The following is a 24,703-nucleotide window of genomic DNA, read 5'->3' as shown; positions in this document are numbered from 1 at the left end:
CTCCGTCAACTGGTCGAGTCCAAAATTTCAATTCAATTCAATTCAGTTTATTTGTATAGCCCAATTTCACAAATTACAAATTTGTCTCGGAGTGCTTTACAATCTGTACACATAGACATCCCTGTCCCAAAACCTCACATCGGATCAGGAAAAACTCCCAAACAACCCTTCAGGGAAATGTCATCACTTCATCATTATATCCTATGAGATATTTTGTGTAAAAGTTTCATAATTAGCATATGAATTCATCAGATATGGACAACATTTTGGGAGGTTTTTGCACCAAATTATAATCAATGTATCAAATTTAAGGGAAATCCCTCAACGCCTTCCTGAGATATCGCGTTCACGAGAATGAGACATTGACCTTTGACCTTCAATTACTTCATCCTTGAGTCCAGTTGGACGTTTGTACCAAAGTTCACGAGAATGGATTGGACGGGCGGACAACCCATCAGCAGGAGGTTGGCTGTTCAATCCCTATTCCCTCAGTCGATGCGTCCTTGAGCAACACACGTAACCCTGACTCGCTCCCTGTTGCTGTAGCTACGGTGTATGACTGTAACATGACTGTAAGTCGCTTTTGGATAAAAAGCGTCAACTAAATGTAATGTAATGTAATAAACATAGAGCCTCTGTCCAAAATGGGCATTAAAACAAGCCGAATGAGCGAATAAGCTGCATTCTAAATCTTGAGGACGAGAGCTATAAATGATGCACATTTGTCATGTTGAAGCAGACGGAGTACAACATTCACAACTTCCTCCGCCTCGGATATTCAAGTCACTGCGCCGGTGCTCATTGCACCTGTTGATGAACTGTCGACCTAGAAATGGTTCGTTGTTTGAGTTTTTTTTTTTTTACAAGGTCATTGTCTCATCTCACTGCTTCACACCGCTGTCATGCTGCCGGTGAGAGTCTGACAGTGTAGACTTTTCACGATGGACTGCAAGTTGTATATTTATGGTTTAAGATTATAGAATCAGAAGATGGTAATTTATATTCCTTGTGATATGCAAATGAGCATATTTCGAGTCCTGACAGTTGGAATGGGATCAAATGGCGAATGCTTTCGACAATTCTTCAAGCAGCACATTTTCAAAGGGATGCTAGACCATGATTTTAGAATGTAATTGCCCCAAATTCTGATGATGACGGTGATGATGTGTTCTATTTAACAATATGTATGACACAACAACAGGGAGGTTTGATTATTAAAAACTAAATATATCTCTGCTGTTATTTGTGACACTCTGTATGAAGACGAGTTGGTGTCTGAGGGACTGATTGTGCACTTTCTACAAAAAAACAACAACTCACTGGAGACAGAAAATTATATCTATCGGAGTGAAATTGATATCGGTTGCGAAACTCATCAGTTGCTAAGCAACAGTGTTGGTATTGGCACCAACAAGTTATTATTTTTCCCAGCATACAGTCTTTAAAGCTAAACACTAAGGGATGCTACACACCAATGTACAGCAGGGATTTATGAATGAAAAATAAATATTCCATTTTACACGAAATAATAAAAACACATTCGACAAGCAAACATGTAAGGACGTGTTTAAAATTAGAGTGATGTTTCATTTTTCTAATCAACATTGTGTTGAGATGCAAGGCTCAGTCATCTTTCAGTAATCTGAGATTGCTTGAACATGAAAGAAGTAGAAGAAGCTTTAAGCCCAGGCTGATCCTAAACCCCTTCTCCTGTCAAGAGCTTTCTGTAAAATGTGAAATACATGTTTAGATAATGTGACATAAAAGAGTCCTCGTCATCCCCCGAAAGCAAAGCAGCTTCACCTTAATTATTTTTGCAAGCAGCATGCTTGACCTCTGTATCTTTGACTTTCTCTTTGTTGTTTTTTGCTCAGCTACGTGGGCTGAATGAAAATAGGAAAATGAAATAGTCCAGAATTTAAAGTCGGCTTGAACAAAAGAGATAAAGGGCTATTGGAAACGAGACGGAGACATGAACACACACATTACGCTCTGACAGTGAATGATGATGTTCGACAAAGGACAGAGAAGAAGAAGAAAAAACGCCCCCTCGGCTGTTGATAAGCTTGTCAAGCTTCAGTTCTTCTCATGTGGCGCAAAATGCATTTGACAATGATAACGCTGGCACATTCAATTCAGAACAATTTTTTCACGTTAGACAGGAGTGCTCTCCGCTGAAATGACAGCAGATTGTAGAAGCAAATATTACTGGGTATATATTTTTTATTTTGTTCTGTTTGTCGGTGTCTCTTGTCCCCATGTAAAGCGTCTGTGTATTCAGAAAAGCGCTATATAAGTTCGAATTATTATTATTATTATTATTATTATAGTATGTTCCATATCTCCAAACCACAAATATTGACAATTTGTATAATTTATATATGTATATATATATAATTCATATTATTATAATATTTTTTAATATATTTTTTTTGTGTGGCTCAAGGTGGCTGGGGCCAGCCGCCACTGGATGTCACCCAAAAAAAATAAAAAAGACATAAACAACTGAAACGACAGCAGGTTATGGAAACAATAAAGGGCTAAATTTACAGTATAAGCACGTAAAAGCAAAACAAGTATTTTACTTCTATACGTATAATAAACATGTCATACAAAAGAGTCATCTATTTGCATCGCCATGAGAATGAAACCCTACATACATTATTCAGCAGTTTTATGAATATTAGATGCACATTTAAGCTGTGTTTTTTAAAAGCTAACTATTGGTTGGGTCAGGTGGAAGGCCCTATACATGTCACCTATAGCTGTCTGTAGCTTGCAAGACCTAATACAACACTTGATCTCTGGATATGTATGCAAACACATGCAATATCATCTCAAGTTCTTCGGAGAACAATTTGTTCAGAGCCAAATGAAACACGAGTTGAGTGCTTCCCGCATTCTCCTTGAAGTGTCTGACCAAAAAAAGGAATAAAAATGGTCTCCTCCGAGTCTTCCATGTGACACATCGTGTTTAAAGTGCCACCTGGAACAACGCCGGCGGTCACTGGGGAAGGAGCGTCGTGCCGGTACGAAGGGTTTTCTACAGGTAGGAACCACAATACAGCAAAAATGGCAATATGATAGTGGATGAACACAGGGGGAGAACCAAATGTCCTAATGTTCATATCTTCTTTATGATTTTTGGAGTATGTATGTATGTATGGGTGTGCATGTGTATGTATGTATATATGTATATATGTATATATATATTTATATATGTATATGTATATATATTATATATATATCATTGTGTCCTGTTTTGCGTGTGCATGTGTATGTATGTCTATGTACAAGTATATATATATTTGAATATGTGTATATATATATATATATATATGTATGTATGTTTATATGTATATATACTGTAGGTGTATATATATTTTTATGTTTCTGTCTGACATTTGTGGATTTGTTTTATGTTAATATGTCTAAACGAATAAAAAATGTATGTGACATATTTTCATTATAATTTTGCTTTTGGTTTCACACGTTATGCTCATTCATCCCATGATGAGGTTGAATTCTAAATAAACCAAAATTGAAGCACATTGTTGACGGATTTTAAGGGTTTGAAATGAACAAATCAATTGTGTGTGAACAGAATAGTGTTTCTAAAGAGAGGCGCATGTGTGATTAGGAGGTTTCTATAGCTTCATTAGTGCAAAACTAGACCGATAAAAGTGTTGATGACGGTAAAGTAATAGTGTGACATTTTCTAAGAGACAAGTATTTAAATTCAATTCAATTCAGTTTACTTTATATAGCCCAATATCATAAATTACTAATTTACCCCAGAGGGCTTTTTCCTTTCTTACCATGGTTTTACACGAGAAGAAGAATCAGAATGAGAAGGATGTGGCATTGCTTTCCCTTTTTACCTTTTCCGGGGGCTCATCATCCCCCCCCCCCCCCCTCTCTCCTACAATCATCATCACCTTGGTTGGACGAAGATGATGATTATGGGGTGTAATTAATCAGAAGGCACTTACTGAATGAGGGGTCATTTCTCTAATTGCTACTCTCGCAGTACAACTTCGTAAACCACAACAACGAGTGACAGAATATAGAAAGAGGAAGGTGCAATTAGTGCACACTCGAACGGGGGGGGGGGGGGGGGCGGATCATCATGGGGCTTCCAGGGTCCATTGTTCTCATTCCACAAGGGGAAGTTATTCAGGGCTGAAAGGGCAGTGATTGCAGTGCTCCAAAAAATTCAACTCCAAATCCTTGGGAACGCTATTATATAAGAATGCAAGCAGACTGTGAATGGACTACTAATAGTGGCAGACTGTGACCAATGCTACTATTCTGAAAGAGGAACTGAGGTCATAGCTATTTGCTTTTCCCAGCCTTCTTTAAAGAAAAAAGAAAAAAGTTCCAAGCAACTTGTCTTCACTTAGAGCCCCGAAAAGAAAAGTTAAAAAAATAAAAATAAATCTAATTATATTTAATTTACACATTTCCTTTCCTCTTAAAGATTTGGACTTCTTTTTTATTTACTATAAATATCTAATCATATTTAATATACACATTATCTCTCCTCTTAAAGATTTGGACTACTTTCTTATTTACTATAAATATCTAATCATATTTAATTTACACATTATCTCTCCCCTTAAATATGTTGACTATTTTTTTTCCTTCCCTTTAAAGTGCACAATCACCAACATTTGGAAAATTGATTGCCGGAAGAAATGTAAAAAGAAAAGGATTTTTGTGAAAATGAAGCCATATAAGCCTAACACGGAGAGAGAAATCCATTCCCGATTTGTTTTATAAAGAGGTGACTCCATGGGGGGGAATGTATATAGGAATGTGAGAGGTCGGGGTTCCCTTGTGACATACCGTATGTACCATTGTTTTCCTCTCTTCCCTGAACACCGATGGTTCAGTGTGCACTTACGTCTTCATCAATAATGCACGGCCTTCCATTTGAACCAGCAGGCTGTGGAACAACGCTATTGTTCATACATCAACCACGTATACACTGCTGGAGAAGGCACTGGAGAGCAGCTCACCTTCGAGAGCTCACAGTACACACACACACACACACACAAATAATAATGTGCAAGGTCCTAAGCGAGAGGTTATTGTTGTAAAACTTTCGATTCAGTATGCTAAGACTGAATATTTTGAAAAAGAAAATTCAGAAAATATTCCATGGTGTTCCTCAAGGTTTTTTTTTAGTCTGGTGTTTTTAAAGGATTTTTAAAAAAGTATTAATATATACAAGTGTTCAAATAAAAGTTTAGCATCATATCTGTGTAATATGTCAATCCAGATATTGAACAATATACAACATAATAATGGATGCTAATGGTTATGTTTGGATTATGTGTTAAACTCTCTGAGTATATTTTAATCCATCAATAATTTCATTTACATTTCTGAGTCAAATGACGAGAATAACTTGATGCTGATTGTGGTACATTGAAAGAAAATTAATCTGAGTTGCATGTCTTTGAACTATTGGTTGAAGACAAAACAGTTTGAATGGGCGATGTGGAAACTGCGATGGCCTTTTTTAATACACATCCTGTTGTATTTTCGTTGGCCAACGGGTTATCCTATCGAAGGTCACAATAATCTTGATTTTCAAATCAACATTAATCCAAAGGTTAATTACTCTAATCTCGAATTTAAAAAAATCACAACAGATTAGTATTGTTATGATCACATTGGACTGAAACATTGACTCTGTGAAAAAGAACAACAACATCAAATGATCCCCTATTCATATTGTTGGCATCGCTGTTATTTGGAGACCTTCAGGCTCCTAGTGGACACCCGCACCAAGAGAGGAGCCCACAAGTTGTTAACCCGAAAAGATGGCGTGGCGAAAAACTAACTACCGGAGGCAGGGAGGAAGAGGAGGAGGAGGAAGAGAAGGGCGTAGGGATGGGGGGGGGGGGGGGGGACTGCAAAACATGATGGGTTATAAATCCTCGACCGATCTTCAGAGCGGTGAGTCTGTATTCCACGACAGTCTCCTCCTGCCTCCAGCCGCGCAGTCTCCTCGGATGCTGAGGGTGTAGCTCAGGGAGGAGGGCGGAAAAAGAGAGAGAGAGAGAGAGAGAGAGAGAGAGAGAGAGAGAGAGATTTCAGCACCGGAGCTGTCCGCGGCTCTTGGAGAAGTCTCTTTACCTGAAGAGAAGCTGCACTCCGCCTGCACACGTCCTCTGTGAGGAGGAAGGGAGGATACTACGTCATCTCTGCTGCTGCTGTCGGGGGTCTGAGTGGTGGTGGTGCTGGTGGTGGTGGGGGGCTCCTTCCCACGGGGGGCCAGCAACGGCGGCGCGTACTACTACATTCGAGTGGAGGTCTTGCCATGCTGGACGGCCGGGCTTGAGACAGCAAAGGGGGCAACGGGATAAAAGAAAGAAGAAAAAAGAAGATAAGTCTCCACAGAAGCCGAGGTAAACGGAAGCTCTTTTTTTCTTCTATTATTCTTATTTATTTTGTATGAATGGTGAGTATCACAATAAGTCAAGCGTGGTCCCCCCCCCCCCTCCTCCCCCTCTTCGAACAGGTTACATAACCAAAACTGCCCAACGGGACGTTACACGCTGGTCCGCGTTACATTTCGTGCGTATAGGTGTTGCGTTCAATGGGGCTGTCACTGGACCAGTGTGTGTCCGCGGGTTGCCGGGGTGAGCCGGTATGCAGATGCTTGCAACGGGATGCATGTGTAGTTGCATATTTAGGTCAGTATATCCCACATGGGTGTGGATGCGCGGCGCGCGCTCTGTTATCATAAAACTCTGCGGGAGTTCACGCGTAACCGTTGTGTGCCTTTGGACTGACAACTGCAGCCCGGGAGAGAAGAGAGAGAGAGAGAAAGCTCGAGTGAAAAGACAATGTGGGGAGTTCTCGGGAGTGCGTGTGCATGTACGTCATCGGGAGAATACGTGTTAAAGAACCAGGCATGTGTGTGTATGTGTGTGTGTCTGCGTGTGTGTGTGTTGGGGGGGGGGGGGGGGTCCTTAGTGACCTTATCCAGGAAGCTGTAGCCTATCAATAAGAGAAATGCATGGTTGGATGGTTCTGAATCTTGCGCAGCATGCTGTACTGTGCTCTGTCCTGCACCCCCCCTCCCGGCCACTCTCTTTCCACGTTTCCCAGCACCATCCCACACATGGGTGTGTGTGTGGAGAGGAAGAGAGAGAGAGAGAGAGAGAGAGGGAGGAGGGGGGGGTGCTGCTGTCCATTAGCCCTCCATCAGACTTCACCGCCGTTATTTCCCGGGCCCACAAACGAGCCAACTCGTGCTGTAAACCCTCTTGAGTGAGTCCTGTTTGCGCCTCGCTCTCAGACAGATCCCTGCAGCCCGGGCTGCTCTGTGCCTTATTGTGGGTCTCTCTCTCTATCTCTCCCCCCCCCCCTCTCTCTCTCTCTCTCTCTCGCTCAAGAGCATTCTGAGCTGGCACAGGCTCCTTCTTGCCTGGCAGCGCCTGAATCCCAACGTGATGCTTCCAGCCTAACGACGCATTGAGGTTGAAAATCCCCCACCTCCCACTTTCTATTTAGGAACATTGCATTTCAACCCCCCTCCTCTTTTTGCATTTGTTGTCATGCTTTGTTGTTGTTGTTGTAGTTGTGGAGGACATTGGTTGTTGTGCTCCGGTGCATGGATGGGAGAGGAGGCAACGGCATGCCAGGAGGCGCGAGTTGCATGCAGCTACCGCTGTGTTAATCCCGCCTACGAGAAAGTGGACGCGAGCAGGAGAAACCGAACTTCAACTCTCACATTCGACATGTCCGTTCTCGAGTGCGCGTGCACCTGCGTCGTTTTAAATGGCGGTTAATGACGCCACCCGCTCGTCATTACGGGAAACAGGGTGAACTCGTTCGCGTAATTAGTTCCAGGTCTCTGCCTCGCATGGTCTGTGGGCGAGATCCCTCGGCTGAAGGGGGATTCGTTCCCACGCATGCTTTGTGGGGCTCCCATTGAAAAAAACTAAATCTCTTCCCCTCCACCCTCCTCCCTCCTTTCTCTCTTCCCCCGAAATAAGGAATGAAAAGGAGGGCTGGTTGGGATTCTAATCAGCACACTACAGTGTCATCCAACAGCTTCGGGAATGGGGATTGATATACAGTCAGAGGAACATTGGCAGATACAGCGTCCCCGTTTCAAGTTTCATGACGTGAGATATATTCGTTGACTTGACACCGAGTGTCGGACAAACAGTTGCTGTGGGGTGAAAATAAGCTCAAACATGAGATTCTAAGTATTACACGGTTTGAATGGTTTGTCATGTGAAGCAGTGGTTGCCATCGGGACCCGGCAACTCAAAGGGCCTTGAAGATAAACTTAAGGTGTCAGAATGGTGGAGATAAATAACATAAATGCTGCACATGGGTTGTTGCACTATGGATTAATTTTGCTCCGCAGGGGCCTGTGAATACAACCTGGAAAGGAAACAAGACCCTATGGTTGAACTGCTTACGACACATGTCCAAAACTCAGGCTATACGACCTCTGATGAACGATCACAAAATGGCTTGGTTCGGAAAAAGGGGTCACGAGCAGTAACGCTGGAAACCACAGATGGCACTGTGCGGATAAAAATAAATCAAAATATGTGACCGAGAAAAAAGTCAACTGCCAGCGGATTCGGTTCTTTCTGACTCCTTTGACAATGACATTTCCACCCGACGACGTACGAAGTGATGGATTTCAAAGGCCCGCTCTAAAAAAAAAAAGAGAAGGGGACGTCACTTGAACTAGATTGTTGAACTTTGCCCATCGGCAATCTTTTGCTACATCTTAATAGACGATATCTTCTCAGGCACCTGGACCGACCAAATGCACCTGAAATGTTAAAACACGCAATAAATTCTTAAATATATATTCCACTGAAAGAATTCTCTACGGAGGTATGACACCGTCGCTACTGATGTTTGTCAGCCGTGGATAAATGGTTATATGAGCACCCTGCAGATCTCAATAACATCCCCATGGCGACACTTGGGGCAACGGAGGACTGAATACTAATATAGACCTTAAGGTGTCCCCGTTGGCCTCTAATACACTGCACTCCACAGGAGGAAATGGATTCCAATTCCAACTTAAGTCATTTTCAGCTTGGGGGGCACCATGGCCGGGCAGAGTTTCGGTAATGAGCGAAGAGCTCCAAAATGAAAAAGAAATCACATGGATTTGAAGAACACTTTGGTGCCCCCGTCCCTCTGAAATCATCAATATTTAATTAAACCAACATGCTCCTGAGAGCTTCATCATTCGGGAGCTCGTCACACTCGATTGCTGACATGGATCAGATAGACTGTAATAAATACAATTCTGATTCTGATTCTGATTAAAACCTGAACCTGTTTCGTGGACACGTGTGGAAAAAGTATAGAAATATGGTCAAGATTGAATTTCTTCTTCCGGGTCACGCACGCGGAAAATGAGTGCCGGAGTTCTACGCCGCCTCGAGACGATCTGTCGCAGTGCAGAATAACATCGGCCCAGCCATGTATGTCACAATCTGCCCCAAGGAGTGGCCTTGTTTTCCATCCGTTCGTGCGGATCTTTTTTTATCCGGGGGCATTTAAATCATTCAGAGGAGTCCGGGAAGGAGAGCACAGCTTCAGAGGCACATGCTCGTGCACGAGTCGAATGAGCGTCACGCCCGAGGGAGTTTTTATTCCTATATTTACTATCTCGTCTATGTGGTATGACGACTTGATCTATTTGGCATTTGAAGGATCGTCTTCAGTTTCTGTGCGTTTTGGCCCCTAAATTCTTTCCGACATGCTCACATCGTACTCACCGAGGCAATTGCAAAGATCCGACATTGAGGCGAAATCACGTCGAGGCAAAACATTATCCAAACGACTTAATTTGGAGTTTATAAAAACAAGACACACACATTTCTTTACTAATGCCTTTTTGCGCAGGATATGTGTGGGATGCACACAGGTCAAACTTCATTAGGACAGAGACCGATTCTACTAGCATTGCACACGTGACAGGCGCACCTCCCATAACACCTCCTCCCTCCTTCTAGCCTAACACAACATACGCATGACCTGTTTGTAGACACGCCATGGAAGCCATGTCGGTGGGAAGAGGACACACTTAGCTACCATACAACATGATTCTCGATGGGCTTCCTTACAATTTTCATTTAAAAAATCTACTTTCCATCTATCGCTTTATTAGTCGTATTTGCTCCTCCGGAACCTTTGGAAGGTATATTTGGCTGACATCTCTCTGAATCCACTTGTTCATATGAGGTGGCCATGATGTTATTTTCCAGATGTGCCAGGAGCACAACTTTATACCTCACTGCCACCATTTCTATGGGATTCATGGGAAATCTATCTTGCGTTCCCCTAGTGTGTAGCCGCAGTGCTGTATTCTTTGTGAACCCGCCAACTGACGTCATTCCGGTCAGATTACCCATCGATACTCCCATAAATTAAAGGCAGAAGGAAGACGAAGGTAATGTAAAATTTGCCACCACAGAAGTCGGCAGCGTTGGGCAAGTTTCCTGAACATGTAGCTCATAGTTTATTAGTCGACAAATTAATAACGGAACAAGCAATTACAATTACAATCCTGGGTTGTGTGTATTCTCCCAGACCTTATGACCTATTACGCAATCACCCTGCTGACTACATACAATATCATAATTACCGACCAGAACATGTGAAGAAACCCTATACCTCTCAGTAAAGATAGAGATTGTATGTACCTTATCTTTGTTCCCCTTGAATCAGCCGTTTATATCTAAATTCGGAGCAGGTCCTCATGTTTTCACAGTAGCCCAGAACAGACAGACCTAAACAATCGCCCCAGATCGGGACATTCAGGTATTCACGGTTTTGCGTCAACCACCGTAGTTCGCCTTTACGCTTGGCAGTGGGCAATCTGCAACCTCGCCGCTTGATGCTGACGAATGCCACACACTGCACCTTTAAGGGTCTCGCTTTCAGGGGTCGGAAACATTGTCACCGTTGTTAGCTCCCTGCCCCTAGCTAACGTAGGTACTGAGCCAGTTTTTCAACTGACTACAGAACGAACTGATATAGACCATTCAACTCTCCCCCAGAAGGCTTCATGCTAAAACAATGCCAAGCTGAGACTCACATTGTCAAATGTCTAAGGCATTAGTTGGATTAGTAACTATAATAGATGAGCAATGATGTGATGACTGATAGGAAGGATGGTGAAAAACCAAAAAATAAGATCATCTTTATAAGAAGTTTGGTAGCATGGATATCTTTGCTTCTCACTAGAGCTCTGGCATCCACAGAAAACCAATATATGGACTACCTCTCTTGTGAGTATGAAGGCAGACAGGAACAAAGGGTTGAGCTGTTTGACAGGCTCGTGGTCAAAGGCTTTGGGATGTCAGACATGAGGCAACCACGTGGCAAGTTACTCAGCGCTATCTCATAACTTCAGGTATCAAAGCCAGACACTGACCCATTTGCGTCAGAATAGAGCCATACAAGTAGGTAATAAAAATATGAATATACCATGAGGCCCCTATTTAAAATTCACGAGTTGATCTGAAAATCACACGGTATTCTCTGTGTGCGCAGATCTCTTCTCATTAGCAGTGGCTCCAATTCCAGTTTTATTTGAGGAGTGCATATTGTGAGAGGTACATGGCGTCAAATATATATATATATATATATATATATATATATATATATATATATATATATATTCAACCTGAAATCACATTTCTCTTCCTCAACCCCCACCTTGTCTTTTTGTATGTATTTATATATGTATGGTAACTATATATATATAATATAAAATAAACATTTGGTATATATATATATATATATATATATTTCCGTTAAAATAGGTTATTAGATTGAGAAAGACGAGTTTGGGGTATGGAAATTATTACAAATGATATTATATCTATGGTTCCCTTAAAATAGGTTATTAGATTGTTGAGAAAGACGAGTTTGGGCCATGGAATTTAATAAAAATGCAAGAAGACAGACACGATTGTCCCATCGTTCCTCTGTTGTGTATTATGATTCTTGAACAGTGGAGAAATTATATTTTGACCGAGTTATGAGTGTTTGACTTTCACAAGGGTAATGATGGTGCTATTTACCGTCGACATTGATTTAATAGAGTGTACGAAGCCCTGGGGGCTTGTAATAGCATTTAGTTTGTTGTTATTGTTTTATATTTTGCAATTCTGCTCGTGATTTTTGAAGCCTATTCAGTTTGTTTGCCATTAAAGAACAATTTGGGTATTGTTGATTAATGCCGTTTAAGAAGGCACAGCCCATTATCTGCACTGATCCAGCTGTGTTAGCACCACTACATCAACCATACCAATATTGTAAGTCAACGTTTTCTTCCCTACACGGGTCAGTGTGAAAGAGTTTACGAGTTGACATCTCTGACATCTAAAAGGCCATCGCTGTCTGTGCCAGCGCTGATCCGAGCCAGAGCGGGAAGGTCACTTCAGTGGATAATTAAGTCCCCATGATAATCAGACTGCCATCCTGTATTGTGACCACCCACACAGACGGTATTTTCAGTGCATGCATGAGCTGTTTGGAAGAAATCTTCTTTTATATTTAAGTGGTTCAAACCATATCCAAACTAGTGCTTTCTTCAACTTTTTACCATGTTAGTGGCTCTTGAGACAGAACTGTCAGTCTGAAGGTCGGTTGAAAGGTCGCTCCACCACTTCGGTTTAGACGGTTCTCAATGGATTACCGTGAAATGTTGTGCTCATGGTTCCCAGAGGATGAATCCCAGGTTCAGGTTCCGATTACTTTATTTGTACCCTTAGGTATTCTTGGTTCGCAGTGGAGAGTGAGACAAAACATTACAATCAACAACAACAAAAAAGTATCTGGCTATCACCAACCATTATCTGTTGGCGATAGCCAGACTCTACCTCCAGCACCACCATGAGTTTGACACTTCAAATGTGAGAATATTTCATCAGCTGCTGGATGGATTGCCTTGGGATTTGTGAATGCCTCTTATATACCACTGGTTCTAACATCGTTGGCTCAGTTTAATTTTCTTGTATTTGCGACCATGTTCAACCACAGTGGCTCTCCTTTCACAATCAAAGATTCAAGATCAATTCAAAAGATATCAAAGATAATTGCTTGTACCATAAGTCCTTTCGTTTTAATGACCTCATTCCTTCAGATGTATCTTGCGAGGCCTTGGACCTTGAACCATGAGGTTAAGAACCAATGGTTTTAACGATGTGAATTCCATCTTCTGTACAACATTAAGTGTTTGCGGCCAAGGGCGTGGTCATACACATAGCAAGAAAAAGAAAAGAGTTTAAAACAATAAAGACTAAATTGTCAAAACGTTTCATAAAAAGGTGCCTGACAATGTGCATTTGGCAGAGTATTGTTGAATGAGATTGTAGAAAGCAATACTTTCCAGAAAGAGGTACGATTGGAAATATGTTTTACAATAGCCATTATGATGAAACATTTCTGTATTTTCTCTTTACCGTTATACCAAAACCAATCCGAACTACGCCCGCATTAACATAATGGAGCAGAACCTTCTAGCCTTCAAGCTCGTCAACGCTAAGCCCACTGAGATGATTGTCATTCCTGCAGATAATAGCCTATCCAGTGCCCCGCAGTCCTGCATACATGTTTCTTTAACCATTGCATATTCTCAGCACGTTGCTTTCATTTATTAGACGGCGAGAGATTTTTATTGCTAACAAGGCTAACCTTTCAAATGAAGTAGTTGTCCTTGAGGAAGAGTCACAATTTGCTTGTTTTTCCCTCCCCCCACAGCTTAGCAGATAGTATTAATCTTCTAAAACCTTTTTTTTCCCCACTCTTTTTTTGGGTCATTTTCTGGAACTGGAACTGAAATTCTGCCAAACTCTGAACACCTCTTCCATCAACGACACATTTGAGTGATTTCAGTTGGCACGTCGGTATTTTACTTTGTTTCATAATTTGTACCCCCCCCCCATGCCCCCCTCCCTCCCTCCCCTTCCTGTTGTGAACAAACGACTCACCCGACACATGATGAAGATGTGTGTGATGACACACAGTTAATAAATCCATATCAGAGGCAGGGTCGCTGCGCTTTAGCTAACTCGACCTTTGACCTCCCTTTGAAGAGACGCCAGCCGTAATAGACATTCAGTGCTGCGATCAATACGACATAATGTTGCCTCTTTTCTCGACAACAAACCAGACTAGAACAAATCAATCGAGAAGCTTTTAATTTGTTTTGGTTTGTGATGTCATTTCACAGTTTGTTTTTTTCGATGTTTTCTATAGAATCTAAATGCATGAAATCAGAGCCAGTGCAGTGTAGTATGGAAGTCTGTGCAATTCACAAATGAGTATCTACAGTTTATGAAGCACCTGGAATCCACGGGCAGCCTGAGAGCATAAGGCCCGAAGGCTGTTAAGAGCCTCAGCCTGGGAGGAAGGGAGAGGAGGGAATGACTCCCATTTCACTTCAGATGCGATTGAATTTCACAAGAGCACTTATGTGGAGACTGATGGATGGGATTGCATTTGAGAACCAAGACACATGTTCCATAAGTACCATGTAATCAAGTTGAATCCACGAGGCGCCTGTTTTTCAAAAATGGAATTCACGGTTGCGTCCCACTTAAGTGGAAATGAGAACTTAGTCAAGTTTGTGCGTTTCTTTTCCTTCTTTGTTTTCATTTTCCAGCACAGTGTGTCCCCGCACCGTAATGTGTATGATTCCGTCGTATTTGTTCCGAAATTATGCATTCAGTTGAAAATATTGGGGGGAGAGTTTCTGATAGTTTGATTCCAGCCCAATGAGGAAAGAAAGCAGATATCTCATTAAAAAAAAGCTTGTTGCATTTATATGCTTTCAAATTGATAGACCTCCCTATTCTATTTCCAAAACAATAACATTGTAAAAATCTAATATTTATATATTGTATCACTCACAAAAACTCGTTGAAAACCTGCTGGGATGGTGCAGTTCATTTTTGTTTAGATACCGCATTTGGCAGTCAGATTTTGAGAAGTAATATCAGACATCGACGGCCGACCAAACTCATAATTGATGCTGCCTATGAGCATTGAGCATGAACATTGTGGGACCATGACAAAAGAACCACACATTTCATATAAACACACACACACACACACACACTGAAGGTTAACTCCTCACTCTCTAAGTCTAAACTAAACAACATCTGGCCTCCTGACATAAATAAGAAAGTTCATTTAGCAATAAAAAAAACGGTATCTTTATGGACGACGGGTTGAAGAGGATGACCTTTGGTCTTGAGGTCACACTGATATGAAGGACAATTTAAGAAATATGTTTGGGGCAATTAGATGGAAAACACCTGACTCAGCGTAAAACCAAAGCTCCCTTGAAGGCGATGTGATTTGGAGTTATTGCTGGGAAAAAATCAACCCGTGTACAAACTTCAAAACAGGAATGTTGGATATTTGGTGATGGTCAACTATTTCTTTTGGGAAAAAATATTTCCAGAAAAAAACTTTTCACATTAAAGGTCCGTGAAGCTTTCAAAAGTAACTAGGATGTTTCTGGAAGGACACACTGCTGGTATTTCGTCAGTGGTATGTTCACCAGATATCTCCAGACAAAGACACATAGACACATGCTGTAATTAAAGTGGGACTGAGTCATTGTTATACAAGTCACAAGTAAGTCTCAAGTCTTTGCACTCAAGGCACAACTCAAGTCACAATACAAGTCCTAAATCAAGTCGGGCAAGTCTTCAGTCCTAATCAAGAGTTTTGAGTCATTAAACGCTCTTCAGCCAAAGTAATGCTATTTGCTCTACGTCTGAAATTTTCTACCAGCACAATTTTTTTTTACAAAATCATTTTTCAAATGTAGCTCCGGTAATGTTAATTCCTTATGGTTCTCCACTGCCACTTGAACTTGAGTGGATGCTGTCGGATTGGTTCAAACAAAGTCGATCTGGGGAATGTAGCCTTGTAGTTGATTCTGAATATTAATTAATTTGTCGCACACTTTTTAAGTTTTTTATCTTGGGGGAAGGTATCAAATATGAAGTCCCAAGTCACTAGTCATTTGTTTTAAGTTCCAAGTTGAGTTTATCAAGTCTAAAGACATCACATTTGTAACTTGAGTCACATGACTGGGAGTCCACGTTGGAAAATAACACAATTTATAAAATGCGTCTGTTAGTGTGGTTTATTATTTAAACCTATTATAAATGGATTACTTAAAACGACTGTAAATAAAGAAACCTTTCATCCATATATCAACGTGATGGGGATACATGACCTTCCAAAACCGGAAGTTTTTGTCTTACAGATGAAAGCCACAGACATATTAGAGGAAAATATAGATATCTGCATTGATATGTACAGTATCTAGCTCACCATATGGGCACACACCTTTGTGTTTGAAGGCAACCTAGACACACATACAGGGGCCCGATTTCGGATTTGAAATCTCGTAACTGATGTACAATATATATACAAATATATCATGCAATGTTTGTTCATTGTGCCGTGAGTTATGGGACTGACTTTCTCAGTGTACGCCTTTTATATTTGTCGCATGAATCATTCAAGCAAAAACTTAATCTCAGTCAATATCCACATCTTCATGGATAGGGAACAGCAAAATACGAGCAGTGAGTCACAGAAATGTGAGAACGGGAGCAGATGGGCAGGGTTTATTCGTAAGAAGAAGAGGAGTTCAGGGACATTGTTGCCGATAGAAAGAGATTTGGGAGATTTGAAATGGACCGAGCTAAGAAAGACACCGTAATAACTTATAAAATGAGATAAGCAACGAGATTAAATATGTGCATAGGTTGATATTCTCATCTCTGTTTACCTACAGAGAGCTCTCACCTTTACCTTATTGGATTCTCTGAAAGGAAACACATGATTACACCATGATTACGCATGACTGTGTATTCATGTGACCTTATTCTCAATTAGCTTCTGAGTAGTAGGGATTTGGTCTGTTTTTGTGTTCTTTGCTCTTCTTACAGGTTTTAAATTGGAAGACCTGTATTGGCAAATACCGACATCACGCACTTCCACGCACCAATCAATTTAGCAATATGTAAATCACAATCTGCACAGCTGCGGGTTTGTTTGCTTATGTTGCTCATCGAACAACACACCTGGCATCCTGTTTGCACATGGGGAAGTGTTGCCCTCTGGGCTTTCCGCCATGAATCCTCTTCGCTTTAGGCAACAGGCTGTCTGGATTAGATTGAAGAAAAGATAACGTAATGGATTAGAATAAAGCCTTTTTTGGCAGAAAGCCTTTTCTGGCAAATTTCTACCGAGTGCCAGCCCCGGATCCTAAACATCAATCCAATGAATCTGCATAGTCAATTACGCTTTGAGGAAAATACTTTGTTTGACGAATAATCAGTACGTTTTAAGCATAATCCTCAAAAGTCCACATCAGAATGCGCTATGGTTGGATAGGAGTGGATAGATCAACACAGGACTTTCACCCAGGAGACAGAAGTTTGTGTCCCGTTTGAAACAAACAGTCATTGTTGACTTATTTTAAATTAAATAACGTACCAAATTAACTCATCTTGAGCCAAACCATGATGGTCTTACAAAACCTAACCTAACGATGTTGTGTTGCCCAAACGGAACCAAGTTATTCTCTTGCATTTTTTTTTGTCTTAATAAACATGTTCAAAATGGCTGTAATCCGTAAAAATTCAGTTTATTTGTATGTAAATGTTATTGTGTGCGTTTGGTTCTAATGATTCCCACATGCTGACCTTTTGAGATTGAATTTTCTTTTAATTAGGGATGTTCTCTTGACTTTCATCATTGCTTATTTAGTCCAGTATATTTGTTCAATATTCCTGATCAAATGAAATGTGAAAAACACATTTTCAGGGCCATTAACCTGAGGTAATAACTGTACTGTTGTGATAAATTGTAAAATGCAGCGTACTGGTGTAACCGTTCTCCCTTTCTCTGTCTCTCCATCCGTCTGTAGTGATGGGAGTGCTCATGTCAAAGAAGCACCAGGTGGAGAAGGTGCAGAAATGCAACGCCGTCGTCTCGGCCTTCCAGGCGGGCGTTAAGGAGCGTCCGGCTCCAGACAAACAAGCCGACGGAGGAGAAGGGGAGGAGGCCGGCGGCCCTGCCGAATCCACAGCCACTCCCGTCGAGAAGAACGCAGAGGGCACGGAGAAGGAGGAAACGGACAATAAAGCAGGCTCGTCGACTTCGGCTCAAGCGAGGGACGATCGTAAGGCCAACCAGGAGGCGTGGTCGAGGTTACGTGACGGCAAAGGGGTGGAGCCTGGAGATCTTGACAAGAGCTATCAGCTCACGCCGCCCGCTTTCGTGCGGCCCAAAAGGGAAGCGGATGACGACCAGCCTGTTCAGGTGGAGCTGTTAAAGAAAGAGCAGGTATGAAATGAAGCCCTAAATAATGGTGTTATTTAAATCAGGACTATAAAAAACTAAACCCTTGATTTGACAAAACACACACTCTGTCACGTGGGGGATTAGGGTGGACCCAAATGCACGACTCAGGAGACAGATAATGCAAATAAAGATCCTTTACTGAGAGCGTCGTCAAGAACGGAACAGACAGAATAATCAAACACACTGTGGAACGCTCGAGGGCTTGGTCGGAAAAACACAAGACAATCTGGCAGAGGACAAGTGCAAGGGAGGGAACCTAAGTAGACAGGGACTAATTAGGGAATGGGCAACAGGTGAGATGGGCATGAAGACCAGGTGAAGGGAATGAGGGACTAACGAGGGAGTGATCAGAGGCAGGTGAAGGGAGTTGGACTGACGAGATGGGAAGCAGGATCTGGAATGACATGATAGTTAGTGAGACAGGAAGAAAACAACTAATACAAAAAGGAAGGTGTGGAGCTAAACTGTTACACACTCACACTTTATAAATCCCTAAATCCTGGGATTAAAGAGATGTCTGCAAGAAGTCAAATAATTTCCATTGCAACAGCAGCGCATTATCTCTTTTCCTCCCTCAACTTCGGCATAATAATGAAGCAGTTCAGCCAGAATGTAAAACAACTCCTAACTTTATTTCGACACCCTTGTTGAAGGTGAGAAAAAAGTAAAAAGTGAAGTTTTTTTTCTTCCGAAAGGCTTTTTTATTTCCACACTAGATGTGTTGTTGTTGTGCGCGAGAGCTCTTCACAGCGGGCCTCTGGTGGGCGGGCTGCTTTGGCGGTGGCTCAGAGAGGTGGCCATATCCAGGGCGACGCTGACTAACAGGGGGATGGAGTTCACTGGTTCACTGACACCATCAGCTTTTCCTATTTTGTAAAGAGTAATCATCACCTGGAAACTTCCTGTACTGTCGGTGCTGCACCTCCTTTAGAGGTACACAAATAAAAGGGTGTACCTTGTAGTAATAATGCACTTAGGGAAGGCTGAAACTGAACGCGAAGGGTAGACTACCAATATTGGCGGCTCTCTATTAGATATTATCAATGTGTCTCTGCTAACAGGCCACGTACCACACTCCTTCAAAGTGGCTGTTATTAAACCTCTCCTGAAGAAGCCCACTCTGGATCCAGAGGTGTTGGCTAACTACAGACCGATCTCTAACCTCCCCTTCCTCTCCAAGATCCTTGAGAAAGTGGTCGCAAATCAGTTGTGCGACTTTCTACATCATAATAGTTTATTTGAGAAATTTCAATCAGGATTTAGAAAACACCACAGCACCGAGACGGCACTGGTGAAAATTACAAATGACCTCTTAATGGCAGCAGATAAAGGACTCCTCTCTGTCCTGGTCTTGTTAGACCTTAGTGCTGCATTCGACACCATTGACCATGACATCCTGTTACAGAGACTGGAGCAGTCGATTGGCATTTCAGGCACGGCACTAATTTGGTTTAAATCCTATTTATCAGATCGATCTCAGTTTGTATTTGTAACGATGACGCCTCGATAACCACTAACGTTAATCACGGAGTTCCACAAGGTTCTGTGCTTGGACCAATTTTATTTACCTTATACATGCTTCCTTTGGGCAATATTATCAGGAAACACTCCATAAACTTTCATTGTTATGCAGATGATACTCAACTATATTTATCGATAAAACCAGAGGAGAGCAACCAACTCGGTAAAATTCAAGCATGTCTTAAAGACATAAAAACATGGATGACCTGCAATTTCTTGATGTTAAACTCAGACAAAACCGAAGTAATTTTAATCGGCCCTGAGCACCTCAGAGATCAATTATCTGGTGATGTGGATTCTGTAGACGGCATTGCCCTGGCATCCAACACCACTGTAAAGAATCTTGGCGTTATCTTTGATCGGGACTTGTCCTTTAACTCCCACGTAAAGCAAATCTCAAGGACTGCATTCTTTCATCTACGTAATATTTCAAAAATCAGGCACATCTTGTCTCAAAAAGATGCAGAAAAATTGGTTCACGCGTTCGTTACTTGGAGACTGGATTACTGCAACTCCTTATTATCAGGCTGCTCTAATAAATCTCTTAGGTCCCTCCAGTTGATCCAGAATGCTGCAGCTCGTGTTCTCACTAAAACTAAGAAAAGAGATCACATCACTCCTGCACTAGCTGCTCTGCACTGGCTCCCAGTAAAATCAAGAATCACTTTTAAAATTCTTCTCTTAACCTACAAAGCCGTGATTGGTGATGCACCATCATATCTTAAGGAGCTTGTAGTACCATATTGCCCCACTAGAGAGCTACGCTCACTAAATGCGGGACTACTTGTAGTTCCTAGAGTCTTAAAAAGTAGAATGGGAGCCAGAGCCTTTAGTTATCAAGCTCCTCTTTTATGGAACCAGCTTCCAATTTCAGTCCGGGAGGCAGACACAGTCACCTCGTTTAAGAGTAGACTTAAGACCTTCCTCTTTGACAGAGCTTATAGTTAGGGCTGAATCAGGTTTGCCCTGGTCCAGCCCCTTGATATGCTGCTATAGGCTTATAGCTGCGGGGGGACGTTTTAGGATGCACTGAGTACCTATCTCCTCATTTTTCTCTCCTTAAGGATGAATTTTCATCTCTCAATCACACGTTACTAACTCTGCTTTCTCCCGGAGTCCTTCTGACTTCACGTCTCATGGGGTCATCGGACCCTATGAGACGACATAGATTCTATCTGCCTGATGGATCATTGAGGTCTGGGTCGTGGAATTCCTGCTCCTGACCACGCCACTGTCCTGTTGAGACTCCGCCCACTGTTGAGACTCCGCCCTCCTCCTCCCCACCGCCATCTGCCTGATGGATCGTGGAGGTCTCCATCGTGGAATATGCCTACTATGAACTATTCATACACTCTGTCATATTCATTGAATGTATTTTAACTCTAAATCTGTCCTTCTGTACACATTACATCTATTGCATCTGTCCATCCTGGAGAGGGATCCTCCTCTGTTGCTCTCCTCCAGGTTTCTTCCTTTTTCCCCTGAAGGGTTATTTGGGAGTTTTTCCTGGTCCGATGTGAGGTTTTGGGGCAGGGATGTCTATGTGTACAGATTGTAAAGCACTCCGAGACAAATTTGTAATTTGTGAAATTGGGCTATACAAATAAACTGAATTGAATTGAATATTATGGCACATTTTTGCTCGGCTAATATGTGCTACATTTGTTTTCCTTTTTTTTCTTCTTTCATCTGACACATTAGAAGTTTTGTATCTCCATTGGAAATTGCCTCCTACATTTCTTATGTCCGGTACGATGAGCCTCAAGGTCTGATGTTGGGACCCATATTATTCTTATATAAGCTTCCTACACCACGCTATCCGGGGGCAGTGTCACTTTTTTAGTGTTATGCTGATGACACCCAGTTTTACATCAGTGTGTTGGTGTCAAACATAACTAATACCCCACATTAACATTAAATACACACACATCCTAAATCCTTACAATACCCTGGGTTGAGTTGTCCGTTTTACTTTAATGTCGTGGATTTGATTGTATTCCTATTTTTAATGCAGCCCAAATATATATATTTTATATTGTATGCACGTAATATCAAAATGTTAGCTATCTATCACAGTTCAGAGTTAATTTTTGCTGGAAAAGGGATGAATCTTTTACTCTTTTAACATGAGCTATTCTCTATCACTAACCCTCGGGTCTAAATGTCAGCGGTGCACACACGGTACCTCACACATTCACAGGCAGACTGCAAGGAAGGTTGCTGAGGACACTCATGTTCCCAAGGGGAGGAACCTATTGGAATGTATTGACCCCTATGGCCTTTCCTTTAACAGAATCTTGAGAAGAATGTTTTATTCTGTCTATGCCCCACTAGGTTTAAGAGCAGCCAAAGCCAGTGTGTGGTTTGTTACATCCAACGTATGTTATACTGTGTAACAAAATTACCTTCTTTACCAGTTTTTGTCCCTGGTGGCAACCCCCATCTCACTTTGACACAGACTATAATGCTTGTTGATGCAAATTAATTCATCAGGTCATAAGAAAGAGAGCCATAACGAGAAGGTAAGCTGTGACTGACGAATTTTGACAAGATCTCATCTGTGATGCGTCAGCGGGGGTGAGGCCGGTGCCGAGGCACTGAAATAGAAATAAAAAAGAAGTGTGACAATGTCTCAGCGTCGATAACCAGTGAAGCATTTTACAGTCATTTCCCCTGGGTTGACAGCTGTGTTTACCCTGGCTGTAAAATCAAGCCCACGGTGAGGTTAGAGAATAACTGACAATGAACACATGTTCGACAAAAGGCACAGTGCGGTCTTAATAATCTATCAAAGACCGTGTGCAAAGAACACAGAAGTACATTATACAATACCCATCGCCCAATTAACCACACTCCCACCACTGATAGAGATGGAGTGATGCCGAATCTTACCATCTCACCAAGCCTTCTTATCCAGAGCTTTGATGGATGCGATGCTTGTTCATGTGTGTTTCCAAATCCGCATGTATGCAAAAATTGGGATCATAGACCAAGTTTGTAACAAAAATCTTTCAGTAACTGACGCGATTTGTCTTTTACCTCAGCCGCCGAGCGATGAGATGTGCGACGTGTGCGAGGTGTGGACGGCCGACGACCTTTACCCTTGCAGGATCTGCACTCGGATGTTTCACGACGGCTGCCTGAGGGAGCTGGGGTACCTGCAAGCCGAGGCCCTGCAGGAGATGAAAGACACGGCCCACACTGTTACTGGATGGAGCTGCTACTATTGCGTAAGTCTGCGCAGCTCAAAGTCACAGTCCCTTGCTGGACAACAACAAAAATGATGCATGAAGGTATACCAAAATATACACCATGTCAGTTCTAGGGTTTACATTTGTTCCTCTGGCCTTTGTTTTGTGCAGGAATTCTGGAGGATTATTTAATTGTTTTTCCTCCATTATTTAAATTTCAACGCTCTTCTTGTGGTCATCTTTTCATCCCGTCCCTTGCACTGTCTTGCGCAAGGGACGGGATGAAAAGGTGACCACAAAAAGAGTTTTGCTGAGGGAGGAAATTTGTGACCAAACAGCAAAACCCTATTCTAGATTCCTCTTCCCTTTGTATAAATACAGTTGGGGGCGAATCTGATCATTATATTCGTTATTGATTCATAAACACATGAACACATGAACGAAATTCAGTCCCCGTTTTCAGGTGCCGCAAGTGATTAAGGCGACCCAAGCCGGGACATTCCAATGCCAACAAGGTTTATCACAAAACTCCCGCCCCCAAGAATGTTACAGTTGTTAAGCCTTATGGAAAAAGAAGAACAATTGAATAAAGACATCCAAGTGTATTTTCTACAAGTTAAACTAGAGGGCTATGTTTCTTATTGACATGGAATTGTACAAAATGTATAGAAAATTAAAAGAAGTGCAGTATCAGATAAGCCAAACTGTTCTCAAAGTCATCCTGGGGACTGTTATCGTAGATCAATCAGTTAATTAGAGGAGTGTCAACTCCGAAGTGAATTTACCAAGAATGATCGCAACATTCAGACGTGGTATTCCAAGTGTTGATACTGACTTGTTCGCCAGTTATGGTAACAAGGACAAATGGCTGTTGAATCCCAGCTTGACATCTGACTGACGACACCTAACGTTAACCTGCTTGAGCTAACGATGATTCACAGAGTGAACGCTTTCAGAGCTGTTATGTGCAGAGCATTTCAACCATACATCAACATCGTATTATTTTAGAGCATTTTACAATGTCACGGCGGGAAAAGCACAGGTGCAACTGCTATCATGAACGATCAACGACGTATCCTCTCAGCGTCAGTGCGTTAGCGACACTGATTAGCTACAGCTGAGTACAATTCTCAGCGACAGCTTTCATAGCGGTGGGTGAAATTAACCAATACTGCCTTAATTAATTGCACTTTATCAAATTGCAATTGGTGGGAGAATTGGTTTATTATGTAGGAGCATGTTCCCATGTTTGTATAAAGTTATGTGTCGAGCAATGAGCAATTGTTCAATGCTCCTAAGCTTAAAATGATACCGCTCCACGTATCCGTCCAGCAACATTTTTGCACGAGTCAATGACAGCGTGCCAAAATGCGGTCCTTTCAAGCGTAACGGCTTTTTAAAATAAACGTCCGCCTTTACATTACTAGACAAAAAAACAACAACATTTTGTCAAGTTTAGGAGAAAAGCACGGTTGATGTTAACTTGCCCGACTATCGACTGCCGTGCAACTCATGTCACTAGCGACTCACGTGACTAGCGACTCACGTACTCACATGACTAGCAACTCACGTGACTAGCGACT

At 41.9% G+C, this 24,703-nt stretch overlaps 1 protein-coding gene across 4 annotated transcripts in view; it reads left to right on the top strand.

Annotated features, from left to right (window-relative positions):
- Window positions 1-6,306: 6,306 nt before the first annotated feature.
- phf24 (PHD finger protein 24) overlaps window positions 6,307-24,703 on the top strand; it is a 47,183-nt gene continuing 28,786 nt past the window's right edge. For 3 of the 4 annotated variants that reach the window (XM_056433318.1, XM_056433316.1, XM_056433319.1), the window contains exons 1-2: window positions 16,607-18,390; window positions 22,974-23,159. In XM_056433318.1, coding sequence (XP_056289293.1) covers window positions 17,974-18,390; window positions 22,974-23,159 — 603 coding nt within the window. In that variant the 5' untranslated portion in view covers window positions 16,607-17,973. Of the gene's footprint in view, window positions 6,420-16,606; window positions 18,391-22,973; window positions 23,160-24,703 lie in introns of those variants that run through there. The other variant, XM_056433317.1, reaches the window with a different exon arrangement.

The sequence above is a fragment of the Pseudoliparis swirei genome, chromosome 15 (genome assembly GCF_029220125.1).
Source record: "Pseudoliparis swirei isolate HS2019 ecotype Mariana Trench chromosome 15, NWPU_hadal_v1, whole genome shotgun sequence".
NCBI lineage: Eukaryota > Metazoa > Chordata > Actinopteri > Perciformes > Liparidae > Pseudoliparis > Pseudoliparis swirei.
Note: the sequence above shows the minus strand (reverse complement) of the source record. Positions and strands in the feature narration are given on the sequence as shown.